Source organism: Lucilia sericata, unplaced genomic scaffold, assembly GCF_015586225.1.
Source record: "Lucilia sericata isolate MDLA Ls3-8-SP2 unplaced genomic scaffold, ASM1558622v1 Contig001226F_arrow, whole genome shotgun sequence".
Taxonomy (NCBI): Eukaryota; Metazoa; Arthropoda; class Insecta; order Diptera; family Calliphoridae; genus Lucilia; species Lucilia sericata.
The window spans coordinates 122,195-143,564 of NW_023995185.1; the positions used below are offsets into that span (position 1 = coordinate 122,195).

At 31.3% G+C, this 21,370-nt stretch overlaps 6 protein-coding genes across 6 annotated transcripts; 3 read left to right on the plus strand and 3 right to left on the minus strand.

Moving 5' to 3' along the window:
* The first annotated feature begins 1,055 nt into the window (after positions 1-1,055).
* On the plus strand, positions 1,056-3,087 carry LOC119610545 (cilia- and flagella-associated protein 45). Its single transcript, XM_037965810.1, has one exon. It carries the CDS (start codon positions 1,304-1,306, stop codon positions 2,858-2,860), a length of 1,557 nt encoding a protein of 518 aa, XP_037821738.1. The 5' UTR covers positions 1,056-1,303; the 3' UTR covers positions 2,861-3,087.
* A 1,463-nt stretch (positions 3,088-4,550) lies between these two features.
* LOC119610548 (SAGA-associated factor 11 homolog) lies at positions 4,551-6,617 on the minus strand. The gene is made up of 2 exons (XM_037965813.1): positions 6,272-6,617; positions 4,551-6,070 (listed from the first exon to the last, which is right to left on the minus strand). Exon 2 carries the CDS (start codon positions 5,620-5,622, stop codon positions 4,927-4,929), a length of 696 nt encoding a protein of 231 aa, XP_037821741.1. The 5' UTR covers positions 5,623-6,070; positions 6,272-6,617; the 3' UTR covers positions 4,551-4,926.
* A 7,032-nt stretch (positions 6,618-13,649) lies between these two features.
* On the plus strand, positions 13,650-14,576 carry LOC119610556. The gene is made up of 2 exons (XM_037965822.1): positions 13,650-13,855; positions 13,926-14,576. Exons 1-2 carry the CDS (start codon positions 13,755-13,757, stop codon positions 14,302-14,304), a joined length of 480 nt encoding a protein of 159 aa, XP_037821750.1. The 5' UTR covers positions 13,650-13,754; the 3' UTR covers positions 14,305-14,576.
* Positions 14,577-14,677: 101 nt separating this feature from the next.
* On the minus strand, positions 14,678-15,954 carry LOC119610555 (charged multivesicular body protein 1b-like). Its single transcript, XM_037965820.1, has 3 exons — positions 15,712-15,954; positions 15,164-15,629; positions 14,678-15,096 (listed from the first exon to the last, which is right to left on the minus strand). Exons 1-3 carry the CDS (start codon positions 15,731-15,733, stop codon positions 14,973-14,975), a joined length of 612 nt encoding a protein of 203 aa, XP_037821748.1. The 5' UTR covers positions 15,734-15,954; the 3' UTR covers positions 14,678-14,972.
* Positions 15,955-16,188: 234 nt separating this feature from the next.
* LOC119610557 (probable cytochrome P450 12c1, mitochondrial) lies at positions 16,189-18,072 on the minus strand. Its single transcript, XM_037965823.1, has 4 exons — positions 17,932-18,072; positions 17,479-17,855; positions 17,306-17,419; positions 16,189-17,235 (listed from the first exon to the last, which is right to left on the minus strand). Exons 1-4 carry the CDS (start codon positions 18,016-18,018, stop codon positions 16,218-16,220), a joined length of 1,596 nt encoding a protein of 531 aa, XP_037821751.1. The 5' UTR covers positions 18,019-18,072; the 3' UTR covers positions 16,189-16,217.
* Positions 18,073-20,233: 2,161 nt separating this feature from the next.
* Positions 20,234-21,138, plus strand: LOC119610553 (protein max-like). The gene is given in 6 exon segments (XM_037965818.1): positions 20,234-20,339; positions 20,480-20,509; positions 20,511-20,654; positions 20,731-20,782; positions 20,785-20,853; positions 20,915-21,138. Coding segments are annotated over 6 exon segments (495 nt in total). The 5' UTR covers positions 20,234-20,300; the 3' UTR covers positions 21,076-21,138.
* The last annotated feature ends 232 nt before the right edge of the window (positions 21,139-21,370 follow it).

Genomic DNA, 21,370 nt, shown 5'->3' on the forward strand with positions numbered 1-21,370 from the left:
CATAGTCTAGTCTATAGTCTAGTCTATAGTCTAGTCTATAGTCTAGTCTATAGTCTAGTCTATAGTCTAGTGTATAGTCTAATCTATATTCTAGTCTATATTCTAGTCTATAGTCTAGTCTATAGTCTAGTCTATAGTCTAGTCCATAGTCTAGTCTATAGTCTAGTCTATAGTCTAGTATATAGTCTAGTCTATAGTCTAGTATATAGTCTAGTATATAGTCTAGTATATAGTCTAGTATATAGTCTAGTATATAGTGTAGTATATAGTCTAGTCTAGTCTAGTCTAGTCTATAGTCTAGTCTATAGTCTAGTCTATAGTCTAGTCTATAGTCTAGTCTATAGTCTAGTCTATAGTCTAGTCTATAGTCTAGTCTATAGTCTAGTCTATAGTCTAGTCTATAGTCTAGTCTATAGTCTAGTCTATAGTCTAGTCTATAGTCTAGTCTATAGACTAGTCTATAGTCTAGTCTATAGTCTAGTCTATAGTCTAGTCTATAGTCTAGTCTATAGTCTAGTCTATAGTCTAGTCTATAGTCTAGTCTACACTCTAGTCTATAGTCTAGTCTATAGTCTAGTCTATAGTCTAGTCTATAGTCTAGTCTATAGTCTAGTCTATAGTCTAGTCTATAGTCTAGTCTATAGTCTAGTCTATAGTCTAGTCTATAGTCTAGTCTATAGTCTAGTCTATAGTCTAGTCTATAGTCTAGTCTATAGTCTAGTCTATAGTCTAGTCTATAGTCTAGTCTATAGTCTAATCTATAGTCTAGTCTATAGTCTAGTCTATAGTCTAGTCTATAGTTTAGTCTATAGTCTAGCCTATAGTCTAGTCTATAGTCTAGTCTATAGTCTAATCTATAGTCTGGTCTAGTCTATAGTCTACTATATAGTATAGTCTACAGTCTAGTCTATAGTCTTGTCTATAGTTTAGTCTAAAGTCTAGTTAAGAGTTTATTCTAATCTATAGGCCATTCTATTCTAAGCCTAGTCCTTACTCTAGAGTCTAGACTATGGAATTTAACTGTTCATGTTAGAATATAAAAATAAATAAAAATAAATATTGTTAACCTAGGTAACGCTTTCAACTTTTTGCCATTACTATGGCAGCCCAAACAAAAAAAACCTTTAGAAAAGATTGTTCGATAACGCACTATAAGGAAAACTAAAGTCCTTATTTGGCAACCTTTTACACAGTTATACTTTGGTTTTCATTCTTATCAAAAACTCAAAATATCGGTTTTAGAAAATAAAATATATTTTAAAATTTTTACTATATTTTCCATTAAAAGAAACCTATTTACAAAATGCCCTGTTTCTCGGCCTATAATAGACGTTCTTATGAACCATTGTTGGGTGATAGACCTGTACCTAGAGCAAAAACTGCTGGCCGTTCGGGTGCTTACACTTCTCAAGGGGCACAAAAGGAGTCTGCGGTAAGAACCGGCAATGCCGTAAAGAGAAATCGTTTTAAGATAGAGAAAAAAGTTGCGCTCCCAGTGCAGGAGTTTAACCGTTTAAAAACTGCTGCCAAAGTTTTAACACTAGAAGACCGTTTGAATGCTCTTATGTTGAGGGAGCAGGAAATGAAACGTTTGGAAGAGGAAACCGAACGTACCAAACAATATTTCAAGCAAATCGATGAGGCACGCAAAAAGAAGGAAGAAGAGAATAGCAGGGATATCGAGGGACAAGAACCTAATGAACAGCTTAAGGTTTTGGAAAGAGCTTTCTTAGCCAAACACGAACAGGAAGAGGAGGTGAAAAAAGCCAATCGCATTATATTGGATGCCAAATGTCATGCGGTACGTGATGCCCAGGTGCAAGAGAAATATGAGCTACAAAAAGAATTGAGAAAAGATGAGCAACGTCTGGAGAAACAAGTTATCGATCGCGCTAAGAAGGCTTTAAGTGAAGAGGATGCCAAATATGAAAGGCTACATGAGGAGAAACAAAAATATGCCCATGAGATTAAGAAACAATTAAATGAACGGGAAAATGCTAGATTTCTAGAAGCAGAACGCATTGAAGAGGAAGCTATTATGCTGCGCAAAGCCAATGAAGCTATTAAGAGAGACGAAGAGAGACAAGCAAAATTGGCCAAAGAGAGGCGTTTAAAATATCGTGATGACTTGGCCAAAGTGGTAGAAATGTCCACCACTTTCAGGCGCATGCTGTGCGAGCAAGAGCGTGAGGCGGAAATGAGAATAGCAGCCTATATGAGAGCCAAAGAAGAACGCATGAAAGCATTACAGGCTGAACAAAAGTTAGCCAAAGAAGAATTGGAACGCAAGCAACAGCGTATTTATAATTTGGCAGAGAAAATCTTACAATCAAAATCCGATCGTGAAGAAATGTCTTACCTCAGAGAACAGGAGAGAATTGAGAGAGAATATCGCCGCAAAGAAAAAGAAGCTGCCATGCGAAAAAAACAAATCGAAAAAGAGTTGGCCGAGGCTCGAGAACGTCAAATGCAGGAAACCAAACATCGTCAGGCTTTACAAATCGCCAGAGCCGAACAAGAGTTCAATACTCTCATTGACACACTAAAAGAGGCCGAAGCTAAGCAAAAACGTGAGGATGAACTGAGGGAATGTCGTCGTAAATGTTATCGTCGTGATATTATCCAACAAATCGGTGATAATGAAATGAAACGTCGCAGTTTGCAGGAATTGGAAAAGAATCAAGCATCAGCTTGGCGTGAAAGTGAACGACAACGTGACGCCAATATAAGAGCGGTAATAACGGCTAAATTGAATGCTATGCGTGAGGCTTGTTTGCCCGATAAATACATTAAGGATGTGGAAAAACAATTGTCTCGAATAGTGGGCAAAGATAAAACTCTACCTAAGTTGGCTTCGTAAGCGTATAGAATCACGTACTCTGGGCATAATGTTTGTCAAATTAAAATGCAGCAACTGTTCTTGGACTAATCGGTTTAGTAGTTTTAGGTAAAAATTAAATTTTTGTAAAATTTTTAAATTTTTTCCGGGAATCCTTTTAATTTGACTTATTTTATGACCAGATTGGATCTGAATTCTATTCGGGGAATAATTTATGAATTATTTTTCAATAATAAAGAAGCACTTTTCAGAATAATCACAAAAATTATTTGTTTTTAATTAAAATTTGCATAAAGTTGTTCAATATCTAAAGAAACTCCTTTTATAAAGAAAACAAGTAAGAAATTATAGTCGGGCGAGGCCGACCATATAATACCCTACACCTTTGACAAAAATATAATGTGATTTAATTGCCATAATAAAGCATTTAAGTTGAATTGTACCTTGCCTTAGATATACATACTTAAGCCGTTTACTGTTGAATAAAATTGTGGACATTTAAGTGAAATTTTGATGGGGGGGCTTTTCATAGGGGCTAGGGTAATATGAGAACCTATTATTATGGAATTCGTGAGGGTCATCAAGTCTTGTATACAACTTGGTTTTTGCAGCTTTTTGTCGAGATATGAGTATATTAAACATAATTATGAACTTAAAAGCCCTATTCGAGGGGTTCAGTTGTATGGGGGCTAGGTGAAATAATGGACCGATGTTAACCATTTTCAATAGGCTTCGTCTACGATACCATAAAAGATCATGTGCCAAATTTCATTGAATTATCTCCAAAATTGCGACCTGTAGTTTGATTACAAGGATTACAAGCCCTATTGGGGGGTTCAGTTGTATGGGGCTAGGTGAAATAATGGACCGATGGTAACCATTTTCAAAATACTTCGTCTACGGTACCATAAAAGATCATGTGCCAAATTTCATTGAATTATCTCCAAAATTGCGACCTGTAGTTTAATTACAAATTTTAAAAGCCCTATTCGAGGGGTTCAGTTGTATGGGGGCTAGGTGAAATAATGGACCGATGTTAACCATTTTCAATAGGCTTCGTCTACGATACCATAAAAGATCATGTACCAAATTTCATTGAATTATCTCCAAAATTGCGACCTGAACCCCCCAAGCCCTATTGGGGGGTTCAGTTGTATGGGGGCTAGGTGAAATAATGGACCGATCTTAACCATTTTCAATAGGCTTCGTCCCTGAGACAATAGAAGATCATGTACCAAATTTCATTGAATTATCTTCAAAATTGCGACCTGTAGTTTGATTACAAGGTTTACATGGACGGACGGACGGACATAGCTAAATCGACTCAGAAAATGATTCACTAAAGTGGTGTAGGGTATAATTAGTTCAAAATGGAAGGAACTTTTCTTAAGAAATGTTACTCAATATAGAATGAACTATCTATCTCTCAAACGGCATCTGCCTCCAATTATCAAGACTTTATAAAAACTTTCTAATGAAAAATTATTTCAAATTGAACTTTTCTAAATACAGATACAAAATCTGTCAAATCTGTTTTCAAGGAAGGATTTTCTACCGAAAAATTTTGTTTATAAAATCGTTCTAAAGAAACCTTAAAAGCTTAAAAGGTAAATATATTTAAATACAAAAATACTACTTAAAAGTTTTCATTTTCAATTCGTAATTTTTAATTTAACAAGTTTTTTTTTCCGAAAACATCATCATCAATCTCTCTTGTTGTTTACAAATCTAAATAAATACCAAGTTAATTAATATTCCTTACAATTTACACATTTATATATATATAAAAAAGAAAAGAAATCTAAAGATTAAATTATTGATATTGTACAACTGTAAATATAAATATCATTTACAAACTAAAATATAATATACATTTAATATAAATTAAACTAAATAGTAGTTGTTAAAAAAAAAAAGAAGAAATTACATGTTTTTGTTTCACTATAGCGTAATAATTAATAATTTTTGTTTTCTTGTCCTAGTACATGGTACATGTTCATTGGTGGTAGGAGAGCAGCAGCAAGCTCATACACTAAAAACGCATTTGGCATACGTTTGTATTTTTTTTTAGTATTGAATGAAACGTTTTAGAATGTTTTGCCATTATTTTTCTTGGAACCATTGTTGCGGGAATTTTGACTTGACTTCTTGCGTCGTTTCTCCGACGACCAGTCAACATCGTCCTCGTCATCACTGCCGGCATTTGTTTGCAGGTACGACGAGGAGGAAGACGAGCTAGCACTGTTGCTCTCCTTGGTGGCCAGACGACGGCTAGCTATGCGTGACGATATACGACCCATGCCCATACACTTTTCCAGGTGGGGAGCAAAGCGAGCCGCCGACACAGGCCTATCACAGTTGGGGCAGGTGCAGTCCATGGGTTTCTTGGCGGTGGAAATGCCAAATATATCAAAATTTGGCATATCAACAATGCGAAATGATGAGGTCTCGGCTTCTTCGTCCGGCACTCCATCGAGTGCTGTCAAATTCCCAGTCTTGCGTAAATGATGTATTTCAATAAAGACACCTACAATGGCATCGTCTAACAGCGTCTGATATAAATAGTTGGCAGCCTCGTCAAGACTTTTGGGATCTTTAACAATTTCTCGATACGATTTGAGAATGGCAGCTGTTGAGGTATTGGCATTCTGTGTTGTTGTTGTTGCATTATTAGACTTTTCGTTACCAGCAGGAACTTTCGATGAGGACGTTGAATTTGTTGTTTTATTACCACTATTATTGGAGGATGCAGTATTATTATTATTCGGAGCGCCGGTTGACATCTCTTTTAATTTGTTATAAATTTTTGTGTTTTCTATACAAATACAATGAAAGAAAAACTCTTAAAAAGTTTACATTTTTTGCTGATGTCTTTTCAGAGCCCTGCGTCGACAAATATTAACGGCGGTTTAAAATCGACTGTAAGCCGGCTAAATTTTCAACAACGTTTAGTTTTTAAATTTTCAACGATTTTAAATAATAACGGCATCCAAGATATTTTGGAAGCAAATATATTGTTTATAACAACAAAACAGAGCAAGCACAAAAGTTGTGTGAGACATTATACAGGGATAGATGGAAATTTGGTAGACATATTTTAGTTCCAACAAAAATTGTTTTATTATGGCAGCGACATGATTTTCGATTTTAGTTTTTCTTATAGAAATCGATAATTTAGGTCTATTAGCATCATCTCTGAAAATTTCGTAGCTATAGATCCAACAGATTCAACTTTACAAGATAAAGAAAAAAGACGTAAGTACACATTTATTTTCTGTTTATTAATTTAAATTTAATTCGATTTGATATTTATATAATGCATACTCAGATGATCTTTGGTATTTATTAAAATTGTGATGATCCCAAGGAACCAACCAATTGATACCTTCAGATAAACGTTTTTTTTTTTTTTTTTTGATAAATGATTCATACCCAATAAGCACTCAAAAATTATGATTTTTGAAATTTAACTGGATTTCAACTTTAATTCCAATTGTTGAGGTAGCAGGCTGTATCCATAATTGGTGTCCATGTGGCCGAATATGTCGTGGTTTCGCCGGCGTTTGATGTTGATAGTGTTTGTATAGTGGTTTCTCAATTGTGTGTCCTTGTTTTCTTGTTTGGTTTTCTTTGTGATGGTTGTGTGTCTTGTAGTGGAGTGGGTTTAAATTTTTTTTGTGTTTGGTTTTATTTGGCACTATGTTGATTTTTCTTTTAAAATGTTTTCCTTTTTGTTTAATTTGATTGTTATAACCCTACAAGAAATGTATGACCGAAACTAACACATGCAAAATGATTTTACTAACACACTTGCAACATTTTTCTTTAAAAATTACTAAAAAAAAATAGTTAATGGATAATTCCATCAATAATGACGGTCAAATGACCGGTAAAATGACTGTGATTTACTCAATGTGTGATAAAGGGTTTCATTTGCATATGAAAGAGTGAAACAACTACATTTGACTGTCACTGTGTTTTCGTCGCATAAATTAATTATTTCAGTGAAAGCCAAAGATCAAAAAGCAAAAAATTAAAAAATTTAAGACTAAAATTATTAAAAATAAAGAGATTTATTGTAATTTAAAAACGGTGCAGGAAGTGGAGCTGAGAATATACACTTCGGAGTTTAATCTATCTGTGGTAATATGAATACATATTTACTTTTAATTTTTATATTTCAATATTTATATGCATTTCTTTACAGACAATTTATTTCCTAAAATTAAAAGGAGCATAGGAGGATTTTACATTCTGTGAGGTATGTAAAATGGTGAAATGGTAGTTAATTTATGTATATGCTTACTATGTATATTAATAAAATTAAAAATATATATCTTAAAATGTTAATAAATTGTGTTTTATTATAAATTGGCATAGCCGTCAGATTTGACGGATAAATTCATCAAGTGTGATTGGTCAACTGTGATGGATATATCCATAAAGAATGATTAGTCAATCGTGACTAACATTTCCATCATCCTTGATTGGTAAAAAGCAAAAGAGTGAGCAGCTCAAATATATGTTTTAAAATCGGTAGAATTCATAAGTGCAAGGGAGATGCAAGATCACATGTACACAAAAGTTTCCATCAAATTTTTCATATTGCCCTTAAGAACTTGATAGAAACTTTGTTCTACGCAGTGATTGATATTTCCTTCACTAGTGTCAGTCAAATGACCGGTCAAATGACTGTCACTGTTCTTGTAGGGAAATGTTTACTATTGTTAAAAAAAGGTAAATGTCAAAATGTTTACAGGGTGATTCGGATAATAGATTTATTACTACGACAATAGGGTTACCACTGTTGCCAACTTTTTTCCCAAAAATATCGCTAAAGTTGACTGAAAAATAGCTAGAAAATAGCTAAATTCAAGACATTTATAAAAATTTAGCGATAAATCGTCAAAATAATATTTTTGTATAAAATTCTGAAAAAAATAGCTAAAAACTAGCTAAATTTTTCTGATTTTTTTATATTATTCTAAAATGTTAGCGATTTATCGCTAAAATATATATACATACATAGGAATGAGTAGGTACTGAGTACACATCTTATAACAAGCACATGAGAGAATCTTTTTTGTGTTAAATATTTTCAGTTTGGGTTAGGAAAAATGTAGTAAATTTTATGTTAATTTCGATATGCGACACTATACAGATCGCTTTAGAAATGTTGTAAAGTTAAAGTGAATTTCGAAATGTTGCCCTATTCGGCATAAGAGTAATTATACCCTACACCCTTTTGTGGGGAGTTTATCTGCAATATCGATAAGGCCCTATACGCCTCAGAAATGTTGTAAAGTTGTAGAAATTTATAGATCGATCCTTTCGTCATTTATTTCCACTGTTCACTATTTTTTAGAATTATAGTGAATTTTATTATCATGTCAGTCATTTACTAAAAGACTAGAATAACTTAATATTCGTTTTTTAATTGAGTACAGTAAAATATACCCCTTCTAAAGTTTTTTGTATAACTTTACTTGTTTTATTACCTCAAAAATGTTTATTATTTTTGGCGCAAGAGTAATTATACCCTACAACCCTTTGGGCACTTTATCTCCAATAACTTGATAAATTATTTCGGTTTAAGGTGAAATTTCACACAAATATTTTATTTTATTATAAGGAATAAATCACTGTTCTAAATATAATCATTACCGGTATGCTTCTAATTATGTTCTTCAGACATTCAAAATAACCTGTATAATACATACAGCTGTTAAGTTACTGACTAAAATTCAAAGAATTGCATTGAATGCATATTGTTATATACATATAAATATCGTCATTTGTAGCAAATTTTAAGCGATATTATCAAAATATAAATGTATTAAAAATACATTAAAATCTAAAGAAAAATCGCTAGATTTCCCGCTAATAGCTAAATCATATTTTTTCCCGCAAAATGAGATTAAAAATCGCTAGATTTGACGAGAAAATAGCTAAATTGGCAACAGTGAGGGTTACCAAGTGATAGAAAAGAGAAGGAAGAGAAATATGAACAGTATAAAAAAGCAACAAAAATTTTCTCTTAAATAAAAGACAATTTTCAAGGCCAAGGCTAAAAGTACATTGAACCAAACGGTGCTGATGTCCACTATGTTATGACTATACGTTATATTTATTTTGTTAAGTTATTTGTTGGTATGTTTTTTTAGTTACTTTTCTTATGTGAAATAAAAAAAAATGTCAGTAGTTGGACATCAGAAGTATTTAATAATGCACAGTCTACAATCTGAAGCTTTTAAATAAACATCTTAAAAGAGCGTTAAAAAGTTATAATCGGAGGTTAATAAATAAGAAATAATACTTACATAGTGAACAGTGACTTTAGTAAAGAAAGTTTGAAAACTCTTTGAAATTGTTTAGTTTGAATATAAAAGAAAACCTGTGAGTATTAAAGTGAAAATGCTTTCAAAGGAAAAATGTATTCAATTATAACATTTTGCTATTGTTTTCAATGAAATAGATATTGTGCCAGAGGAGTAGGAAGCCTCACGTTGAAGTGGAAAATTCACAGACTGCGGCGATTCCTGTAAAACTATCCTTTAGGACATATAAATATTTGAAAAAATATATTCAACAAAATTTAAAATAAACAGAAGGTAATACGGTTCACATTAAACTTTGTCATAATATATGGTTGACCCCGTAATTGAACAACAAAAGAAAAACTACGCCACCTACTTGTGAAAAAGTGAGAATTGATATTAGTCCCCCAAAGACCAGAACCTTTATTCAGGATCAAAACCGAAAGAAAAGGTGAAATTTGATTTTATAGCAAAAAGGCATTTGGGTAGTTCTGTATAGGGTAGGATAAGTTATTACATTTTTATACCCACCATCAAAAAAGATGGTGGGTATATTGTTTTTGTCATTCCGTTTGTAACACATCGAAATATTCATCTAAGACCCATAAAAGTATATATATTCTGGATCCTTATTAAATTCTAAGACGATCTAGCCATGTCCGTCCGTCTGTCCGTCGGTCCGTCTGTCTGTCCGTCTGTCTGTCCGTCTGTCCGTCTGTCTGTCCGTCTGTCTGTCCGTCTGTTGAAAACACGATAGAGTCCAAACGGAAGCAGCTAACGAGCTGAAATTTTGCACAAATATTTTATATTGATGCAGTTTGTTTGGTATTGAAAATGAGCAATATCGGTCCACGAGTTCGCCTAGCCCCCATATAAGGTCCCCTTCAGAAAACGACTTTAACGCTCATAACTATCTAAAAGAAGCAGCAATAGCGAAGAAATTCGACATAAACAATTTTTATAGGAATCTTAAAATCATTGTAAAATTTTATAAGGATAGGTCCATAAATGACCCTATCCCCCATATAAGTCCCCCTCAGAAAATGACATTAACGCTCATAACTGACTAAAAGAAGCAGCTATAGCGATGAAATTCGACACAGACATATTTTTTAGGAACCTCAATATCTTTGTAAAATTTTATAAGGATCGGTCCATGATTGACCCTACCCCCCATATAAGGTCTCCTTCTGAAAACGACATTAACGCACATAACTGTTTAAAATAAGCATCTATAGCGATGAAATTCGGCATAAACATATTTTATAGGAACCTTAATATCATTGTAAAATTTTATAAGGAACGGTCCATAATTGACCCTATCCACCATATAAGGCCCCCCTCAGAAAATGACATTAACGCTCATAACTGACTAAAGAAGCAGTTATAGCGTTGAAATTCGACACAAATATATTTTATAGGAACCTTAATATCTTTATAAAATTTTATAAGGATCGGTCATAATTGACCCTACCCCCCATATAAGGTCCCCTTCAGAAAATGGCTTTAAGGCTCATTACTGTCTAAAAGAAGCATCTATAGCGATGAAATTCGACACGAACATATTTTATAGGAACTTTAATATTATTGTAAAATTTTATAAGGATCGGTCCATAATTGACATTAACCCGCCTCCTTCTGAAAATGGCTTTAACTCTCATTACTAGACTAAACTAAAATCGCTCTAGAAAATTTGACGAGGATCGGTCCATAATTGACCAAACGTCCCCCCCTAAATAAGGTCCCTCTCAGAAAATAACTTAAACGCTTTTTACTACCATAAAAGTGCAAGTATAGCGACAAAATTCGACAAAAATTTCTCTATACATAGATGTAATAAATGAGAAAATTGGATAATAAAAGCATGGATTCTTAAATATCAAAGTTTATTTATAAGGAAGCATTCCTTTTTGGCAATGATTTGATGGTGGGTATACAAGATTCGGCACAGCCGAATATAACACTCTTACTTGTTTTAGGATAAGTTAGTTCATTAGTTCTTAAGAAATTTATGTATAACTAGTTTTCTTGAATTTGTAAAGGGATCAGATTAAAGAAATTTAGTATTTTACCGGAAAAGAAGGCAAGAATTAGAAAATATAGAACCTCAAACTACATCCTTCAGGGAGCTCCTTTAGGGACTGAAGAAAAGAAAAAATGATTTAATTGCGAGTAGTGATTTGGAACTCTCTTGTTTTTTTTTTTTTTAGTTGATCCTAAGATAGGAATATGTGTTAATTGTATTAGTTAAGTATATATATATATTTTTTTTTTTTTTTTTTTGTTTATATAAATTTAGAATAAGTATAGTTTGCGTAATAGCTTAGTTTTTATATATACGGAAGAGAAAAATTTTAATGAAAACTCACAATATTATTATAGTTGTTTCTGGATAGCCAAATATTTATTGTGTTGGAATTTTCACTATCTTGAAAGATAAGTGAGAAAAGAAAAAGAATCTAAAATTTTAAAAAGTCATTGAGAATATCAAATAGAAAAGATTTAAAGTTTGACAAATTGGTTGAGAAACCGTTCGATTAAATCTTAAGGATAAAAACAATTTTGTTTATATGAAAATATAATAAAAGTAGCAATAAACAAGATTTGTGAATAGAATAAAATAACGTTTATAAGAAATTTAAAAAATTATTGAAACCTTTTTGCTATACTATAAGAAAACAACAGATTAACAATCAGAAATAAATTTTAGTTTTAATTTAATTATTGTGTAGTTTAAGTGTTTTAGAAAATAAATATGACTTGAAATTAAAATGATGAAGAATATGTGTGACTAATTGTGTCTAAAAGTTCCAGGTACAGTGGGCCGAAAAGGAGGAGAGAGTGATGTTATGTTTTTTTATATATATTTTTTTTTGTTGGTACAGTCTCTTGGTGGTGTGGATGCGGGTTGGGTTCCCACGCCGATTGTAGAGCTGGTCGAGGCGGCATCGAAGCACCCCAAAATAACGAAGGAGTCTCGTAACACAATACTGTTTTCAAGTAAAAGAATAACCAATCACATATATAGATTAAACCCGTTAATTTTCGATTCTAAATTTAAACAAAAGGTATTTAAGTGATTTTAAAAGGTTTGTTTGCTATTAAACTATTAAATTTAAATAAAAAAAAAATATATATTGACCATTTTTATATAGACAATATTTCTGGTGTTTATGGCTTCATGGAAATTTTAAAATATCTGGCTGCTTTATTTGGACGTTGGAAGATGTAAACATGCTGCAAAGTGTCTGTTTAACAATAGTTTATAAAAATCACCTATGTTTATAATATCCATTTGCTTAATTTTTTTAATAAAAGGTATGTTTCATATAAACTATATGTTCAACCAGACATTTGAGAGATTGAAATAAAATGAATAGTGCTTATTGGAAATATACATACATATATAAAAAATGTATTTGTTTAACAAATGACAACTTGGTTTAAATTATGTGAGGATTAGGGTTCTATAAATCGACTTTCGAATAATCGAACAATCGACTTTTTGTCGAAAAAAGTCGAAAAGTCGAAGTCGACTATTTTGTTCCAAAAAAGTCGATAACTCGACTATCGTCTATGAAAAAAGTCGAAAAGTCGACTTTGTAAATAAAAGTCGAAAAGTCAAAAAATTGGAAAGTCGAAAAAAGTTGAAAAGTCGAAAAAAGTCGATAAGTTGAAAAAAGTCGAAAAAAGTCGAAAAGTCGAAAAGTCGGAAAAAGTCGAAAAGTCGGAAAGAGTCGAAAATTTTAAAAAAGTGGAAAAGAGGTCAAAAACTCTAAAATAGTCGGAAAAACTCGAAAAAAGTCGAAATAAATCGAAAATAGTCAAAAAGTCGTAAAAAATCAAAAAGTCAAAAAGTCGGAAAAAGTCGAAAAAAGTCGAAAAAAGTCGGAAAAAGTCGAAAAGTCGGAAAAAGTCGAAAAGTCGGAAAAAGTCGAAAAGTCGACCATTTATAAAATACTAAAAGTCGAAAAGTCTAAAAGTCGACTTTTAAATAAATGAAAAAGGTCGAAAAGTCAAAAAATCGACTTTTCATAAAATGGAAAAAGTCGACTTTTAACTAAATGCAAAAAGTCTATAAGTTTCAACTATAGAACCCTAGTGAGGATTGTCTAGAAAGAAAAGTTGTTCTATAAAAGTTCTATAAAAAATTGTTCAATATGAAACGAATTTTCCGAAAGAAAAGTTGTTCAATAAGAAACTTTTCGAAAGAAAAGTTGTTCAATAAGAAAGGAACTTTTCTAAAGAAAAAATTTTCAATATGGAACGAACTTTTTTAAATAACTTTTTTTCAAAAATTTCAGGAACTTTTCTTAAGAAAAATAGTTTAAAATTTATCAAACTTTTCTAAAAAAGATTTATTTTAAAATTATGTATTATTTTTTGCAATTTTAGAAATAGGATGTTTGATTTTATTTAAATTTTCAAATCCTGCTATAATAATAAATCCCTTAATTTTCATTTAATGCACTAAAAAATCATCTGGTAACTCTTTGTACCATATGTTTTGTTATCAACTTCTAGTGAATGTTCTAAAAAAAACTAATTTTCACAGAAAATTTAATAAAATTAAATAAAACAGAAAAATACCGATAAAAATGCTTTTAGATGATAAACAACAAAAATATAAACAATTTGTGGATAAATTATTGCAACGTTGCCAGGAAATACAAACAGAAAATGAAAGACATGTATTAAGGTAAAATAAAGAAAAGTATCCTAGGGGACAACATCCCTTTATAAAATCCTTCCTCTCTATCTTCCAATAGAATCAACACCATTAAAAAACTTATACGTAGACGTGTACGTGATGTCGAGCTTCTAAAAAGACGTTTAGATCAACATAACGACAATTGGCGTGCCCTGCCCATGGTAGCACCACATCCTAAACGTAAAATTGAACAGAAACGTGGCCCTAAACCTAAAAATAAGGATTGTAATGCTCAAGAACAGAAGGAGAAGAAAGTGCGCAAACAGCGTGTTAAGAAAAATGGTGAAGATAAACCCAACAACAACAATATCAATAATACATCATTGGCCGAGGTGCAAGATATGCTGGAACAGACACGCTATCAAGAAAGTCAGGCTCAACAGTTGTTAATGATGCAGCAGCGACAGTTGAATTTGAAAAATGATCAGCTACTTTGATTGCTAGTTAATGTTAGAATATTTAAGGTTAATAAATTGAATTAAGTAGAATTTTAAGAGATAGATGTAGAAGTTAAGACAAAGGTACAAAATTTTACTTAAATTAGGTAACATTTTGTACCTACGTGCGACTGTAGAACCGTTACAAAATTAAACAAAGTTTTTGTAGAATAACTAAATCATTAAATTTTTTTGGACCTTAATAAAAATATGAAAACGTTCTTGGCTTTCTTCAGTTGAAAGCATTTTGCGTGAATAATTGAAAAAAAAAACTGTTTTTTTTCGGAAAATAAATTTTTTGTTTTGCCGTTATTTCTTGTTCTCTGTAAATATGACTTTTCTGAGAAAATCAGTTAAATTCTTCCAATTTGTTATTTCTTTACATTCATTCTTTATTTTACCGTTACATTGTCAAAATCTTGTAGTTTACGTAGGTATTTTGACAAGAGACGTGTATTTATCAACTTCTTAAAATTAAGCAAATACAAAGTTATGTTTAAAATAAGAATTTCCTGCAACAAATTATCGTATCGGGTGAGTTTAATACGTATTGATAAAGTGAAATTTAAAACATAAATAAAAAATACAAATTCATTTTTGGATTCTAATTCAAAACTACTAAAAAGCCAAGCAAGTCACCTAACACACGGCAACAATCAAACAACAACTTATTCAGCTTGTCTCAAACGAGCTAAACGTTGGGTTAATTCATCTTGTTCCTGTGATACTTGGGTGGAAGCTCCAATGGTCGAAGATTGTATACCACTAGGTAATTCCATGTTGAGTTCCAAACTATTGGAAATATATAAAATATAATGAAAACAAACTTCTCTTAAAAATAACAAAAAAGTCAACTTACCCAGCCTCATCGGCCACTTGTTGCAATAGATTATCCACATCACCCTGGGGCACTGAAGTGGTAACCGTATCGGACATGGTATTTTCCATAACCGAACTTTGCACATCCAAGTCCTCGAATTGTTGTTCGAATTTCTCCATTAACGAAGAAATTTTCTCCAAATTCATACCCTTCATGGCAGCATCCATAGCTTTGACCACACCGGCCATTGAGCCCGTCACTTTACGTGTGGTCAAAGCCGATTGTACACGACTAGCTACAGCATCTACTCGGGCACTCATACGCAAATAATTAACTGCTTGATTTTTCTGTCTTATGGCATTTTCTGCATGTATTCGTGCCACATCCATATTGCCCTTTTGTATGGCCTTTTTGGCTTTGGCTTTTTCCAGTTTCTCTTCCTTTTCGCATTTTTTACTATTGCGTTCTAGTTCTTTGACCGCGAATTTCAGATTGAACAAATGTTCTGTAAAATGTTAAATTAATAAGACACACACATGTAATAATTAATTTCATTTAATTAAACTCAAAGTATTTCCTTAACTTACTTTCCATTTGTGCCGTAGACATATCGTTCCCCAGTTTGCTGCTTTTACTTTAAACACTCAAAAAATTTAAAATATTTGTTTTATATTATTTTTTTGAAATATAAAAATGTTTTAATTTGTTGGCTAGTTTTTTTTATTTATTAATATTTGTTTAATATTGTTCTGTAATTTTTCTTTGTATGATTCACTTGTTTTTCTTTGATTCTCTTTCTGCTATACATTCTTTAAAAAAAAAGTACGTCATTCTTATCAGCTGTAAGCAGGGTTGAATTTAACAATAATGCCAGATTGTTAAGCAAGGGAAGTGATGGAGAACGTTACTAGTGGTAAAAATGGTGAGAAAGTAAGTTTTTATTTAAAATATACAGTTACTAATTAATTACAACGAGAACCGCTGACCACAGAAGGCATTTGGACGATTTTGAGATTTAATAATAATTAAATTTTATTTATCTATTTGTAAAGCTAATCCAAAAATTAGGTTTTAACAATCTTATGCGCAATCTTTATTTCAAGTCACTAAATTTAAATGTCAATGGTATTACAGGTGAATTCACAAAATAACTTTTAAAAGCATTTTCAATGGGATAATTAAATTCAATTTTAAAATTACGCACTAAATTAGCCATGGTTATTTCCATTTCCAAATCAACAATACGTTTGCCCACACATGAACGTGGACCAAAGCCGAAGGGTAAAAATGTAAACGGATTTATATTCTTTGCAGACATGCTACTATATTCCATGTTCTCCACACGTAACCATCTCTCCGGTATATATTCATTGGGTTTAGGAAAGTACCTCTCATCTTGTAGCAGTAAATTTGAAGGCAACAAAACATTTGTATTTTTAGGTATTTGATAACCACTTAAACAAAGATCCATGCCGGTAGCTCTTAAATTGCCAAATACCACTGGATATAAACGTAGAGCTTCTTTTATGCAAGCTCTAAGGTAGGGCAAATGTTTAGTATTTTCTATGGTGAATTTTTCACTTTTGCCAATTGTATTTAAAATTTCCTCACGCAATTTCTGTTGTTTCTCTGCATTGGTGGCTAAGCAAAGAATAAGTGCCGATAAAACGGACGAAGTAACCTCGACACCAGCTATTAACATATCTATAGACATAATCATGGCGATTTTACGATCAATTTTTAATAATTTTTCTAAAACACTCTTTCCGTCAGTGTTATCGCCTTGCTTTTCCAAACGCTGTAAAGCCTCATTGGTATATTTGAAGCAAATATCGAACATAGTGTCCATAGATTTAGCAAAACGTTTGTAGGTGGGCGTTTTGATATATCTATAAATCGAAGGTTTTATGCCCAAATCATAAAAAGCTCTGGTAAAAAGTTGTAAATTCTCAAATAATTCTTTAGCTTCGGGCGTAATGGAAGTATTTCTAATAAGACCCATCTCCTTATCCAAAGCCACTACAGCTACAGACTCAAATGATAAACGATTTATATCTTTTATAAATGTACCGGGAACTTCCAAGGTCTTAGGATCGCGGATTTCTTTAATTCTGTTAAAAAATGCGATTAAATATTTCATATATTTTGAAACTGTTTGAAAGAAATTTATTGATAACTTACCTTTGTACAAACTCATTATTAACCTTTTGCATGGGATCCATATAAAGTTTAGCATTTTTGGGTTGCATTAAAACAGGATTAACTGCGTGTCTAAATTTTCCCCATTGTTTGCCACTAAAAAAATAAAAAATTTTCTTAGTAAAATTTAGTATAAATTACGTTAAAAAACTTACTTTCCTGCCATTCCCAAATATTCTTCTACATAAAAATTATCTTTCCTCGACAGACGATAATAGTTTACCAATTCATTACCTGGTCTTATGGGATATGGTCCTTCGGTACGAAATATTTTTTCATGATCCTCCAAATTAAATGTTATCAAGTTGGAATTTAAACCAAATAATCCAGGCATATAATAGATATCGCCATAACGTTGACGAAGCAAGTTTAGAACATCAATAAATGGTAAACTATGAAATTCACCCCCCTTAATAAAACCACGAAACATTTGAAATTTAGATGGTCCTGGTAGGGTTTCAAAAGGTTTCGCCTGAGACCATTCTGCTTGTAAACTATCAATATAAGAAGTTTCCAAAGCAGGTTGATTGATCTATTAGGAAGGAATATGATATTAAATATTTCTACAGACACCTGCAAATTTTATAGTATTTTTTTGTTTAACATACCTTAACATCAACAAGTGTTGAATACTTGTTGTAATTTATTAATTTAAATAAATATTTTGATTGTTTCAGTTGTATCTTTGTTATCATTTTATATACTATGCGCCGTTGAAGCAACCTCTCTATATAAAATCTGAATTAAAACTGAGTATATTATATTGTTTGTAATTTAATCAAGTACTTTAATAAAAGCTAATTTTTATTAAATTATTTTGATAAGAGATGATCACCTCAACCCTCCAAATGTACTATACCAGTGTGTACTGAATATATACATACTATATACATAGGTATGTGTATTATAAATTAATGCTCAAAAATCTTAAGAGAAAATTGTAGTTATATTATTTTCTTAGTAATTCAGTTGATTTAAACATATTTATATAAGTTACTTCAAAAATTTCGACTAGAGTTCGGTAGATATTTAGGCGCAATTTACTATTAGATTCTCAAGAAATTAAAATCTTAATATTCGACTGGAGTATCATGGAAATTTCTATACAAAATTTTGTCGCCATTTTCTACTTAATTTCTATAGAATTTTTGTCACCAATAAATTTCTACGAAGATTTTATCGCTAATTTCGACTACATTTTTATAGAAATTTTGTCGCCATTTCTGAATAAATATTATAAAAATGTCGTCAGTTTCTACTAATTTCTACAGAAATTTGGTCTCCAATTTCGGCTAAATATCTATAGAAATTTTATAGAATATTTCTACTAATTTCTTGTAAAAATTTTGTAGAAAATTTCGATTTAATTTTTATAGAAAGTTTGTTGTAAATTTCTCCTAAATTCCTATATAAATTTTGTGATTTTGTATTATAATTTTCGACTAGATTTTATTAACCCTTAATAGCCTGGTGGTACCGACAGGAACCAACCAATAAAAATTAAGTTTTTTGTTATTTAAATATTGTCAACTTCATGTTATGACTTTTAAAATGTTTTTATTTGCAAGCGGCACTAATTTCTTTGATCGGTATTGGAATCAAGTTTCATTTGGCTTGTCCAGGTTCAAAGAATGCAATTACCTCAAAAAAAAATTTCTTTGTGATATTGTGTACTTTTGACAAAAAGTTTTAGTTATAAATCGACAAATCTTAAACAGAAAAAAATATTTTACGGATCGTTGCCTAATATTATTGTAATAATAGGTATTTGAAGTGATTTTACTTCTTTAGTTAGTGGGATTTTTAAATTTCTGGTTGGTTCTTTAAGGGACCACCAGGCACCCAGACTTCAAATTTTTCATACATCAGATTATATAAATCGATATTTTTTGGGATGTTTTTTGATTGATTTATTTTAAAATGAAGCATAGCATTTCTGCCAGTAGTCTGTTATTGCTTGATGAAATCTTTTGTTTAAAATTCGAGTGGGGAAAAGATCGACCAAACAATTTTGGGGTTGAAATTGCTTAGAAACGTCGGCGTACAATCTCTGTTTATTGCCAACTAGCTATATTCACCTAGATCACATAATACTCTACCAAAATTTATACTATAAGGCATAACGCGATCAAAAAAATCCAATTATTCATCCCTAACGAAAGTTCGATGTCGAAAATGGTCGCAATAAAATCATATTTTTCATCAGAAAAGAGCTGTTTTATATATTTTATTTATATCCCAATATAATTATATTCATTAACAATGAAATTGCTTATTATTGCCTTTAAAGTACGTTTTACAATATTTATAATTTGGAAGTCCGGGTGCCTGGTGGTTCCTCTAGGAACCAACCAGGTATTTTTCGCATAACACAGGTAAATACTACATATGAACAAAGTTGTAGAACAAAAGTTGCTTAGAAATGTAAGTTTTATAACATTAATTTTTTTTCCGTTCAAACAAAAAAATCAGGCTATTAAGGGTTAAGCGACATGGCCACACATCAAATTGTTTGACTCAAAAGGTAAGTTTTTTTATTGTGTTAGTAAAAAACTCACACCCGCATATATACATGTGAGTTTTTTCACTACCCAATAAAAAACTTACCGTTTGAGTCAAACAAATTTGATGTGTGGCCGTGTCGCTTTAGAATTTAATATCCCCTCAACTTGCCGAGTTAAAGTTTACTTTTGGTTATAATTTGTGCTTTTTTGGTCTCTCAATATACATTTTAAAAATATGGCATCTCTATATTTACATATTTTTTGTATTTCTCTACACATTCTCATTCTATATTTGGCATTTACTATATTTACACATCATACGTCGTAGTAATTAGAAAAAAATTAATAAAATTTACAAAATTAATATAATTTAATAGAAAAACTAAATAACTTGTTAATAACATTAAAATTATATTATAAAGAATAATTAAACTTAAGAAAAAACTCGAAAACAAATTAATAAATAAAACAAAATGAGTGACGACGATAGAGATATTGACATTGAAAGTGATGTAAGTGGAATACAAAAAGAAATGAAATTACAACAACTAAAACACATTTTTTAAGCATAAACAAAATGAAAAATAGTTAATTTTAAAGAAAAACAACAACAATACTAATTGTTTATATTATATTTGTTTGGTTTTAACAGGATGATAATGATTCCGATGCTGGAGGTTCTCAAGCAGAGACACACTAGCACACAAAATTTTACCCAAGAAGAAAAACGGGCCCACCATAATGCTTTGGAACGTAAGAGACGTGATCATATCAAAGAAAGTTTCACCAGTTTAAGAGAAGCTGTACCCTCGTTAAAGGGTGAAAAGGTAAAATTATCAACAGTTAAGGCAGAAAAAATAGACATACCTATTTATTTAATATAATTTTATTATTTGTTTATAGGCAAGTCGTGCCCAGATTTTAAAGAAGACCACAGAATGTATACAAATTATGAGAAAAAGATTCAAGCTAATCAAAAAGATGTAGAAGATATTAAAAAACAAAATGCTGTACTAGAGGCACAAAGTAAGTCATTGGGGATTATAAATAAAACTTTTAAAAAACCATATTTTCTTCTTATTTTTAGTACGTATGTTGGAATGTGCAAAGAATGGCTATGTTATTGATCCCACAGAATATCAACAGTTGACCAATGGTGATCAAACATTACAACACGACAGTTCGGATGGTGATGAACAAGATTTTAGTCGTCGTAGTAAAAAAATGAAAACGTCTTATCAGGCCTAGTAACTAATGCAAAAATTTGATGATATGAAAGTTTAGAGATGTTATAACTTACAACAACAAGAACAACCAAAAAAAAAACATGTAAATCAAAATATGCAACTGTAAAACAACTAATTGAAACAATTATGGAATAAAAAACTCATAGGATTTGTTGAAAGGATTATAAGAACTAACAGATTAATAGCCAAAATCTATTAAGAGTATAAATATTTGTATAATATTACATTATTGGAAAAAAAGTAGTCAAGTAGTAGAAGAAAAGTAAATTTTCCCACTCTCTAATATTTTTTGTGTC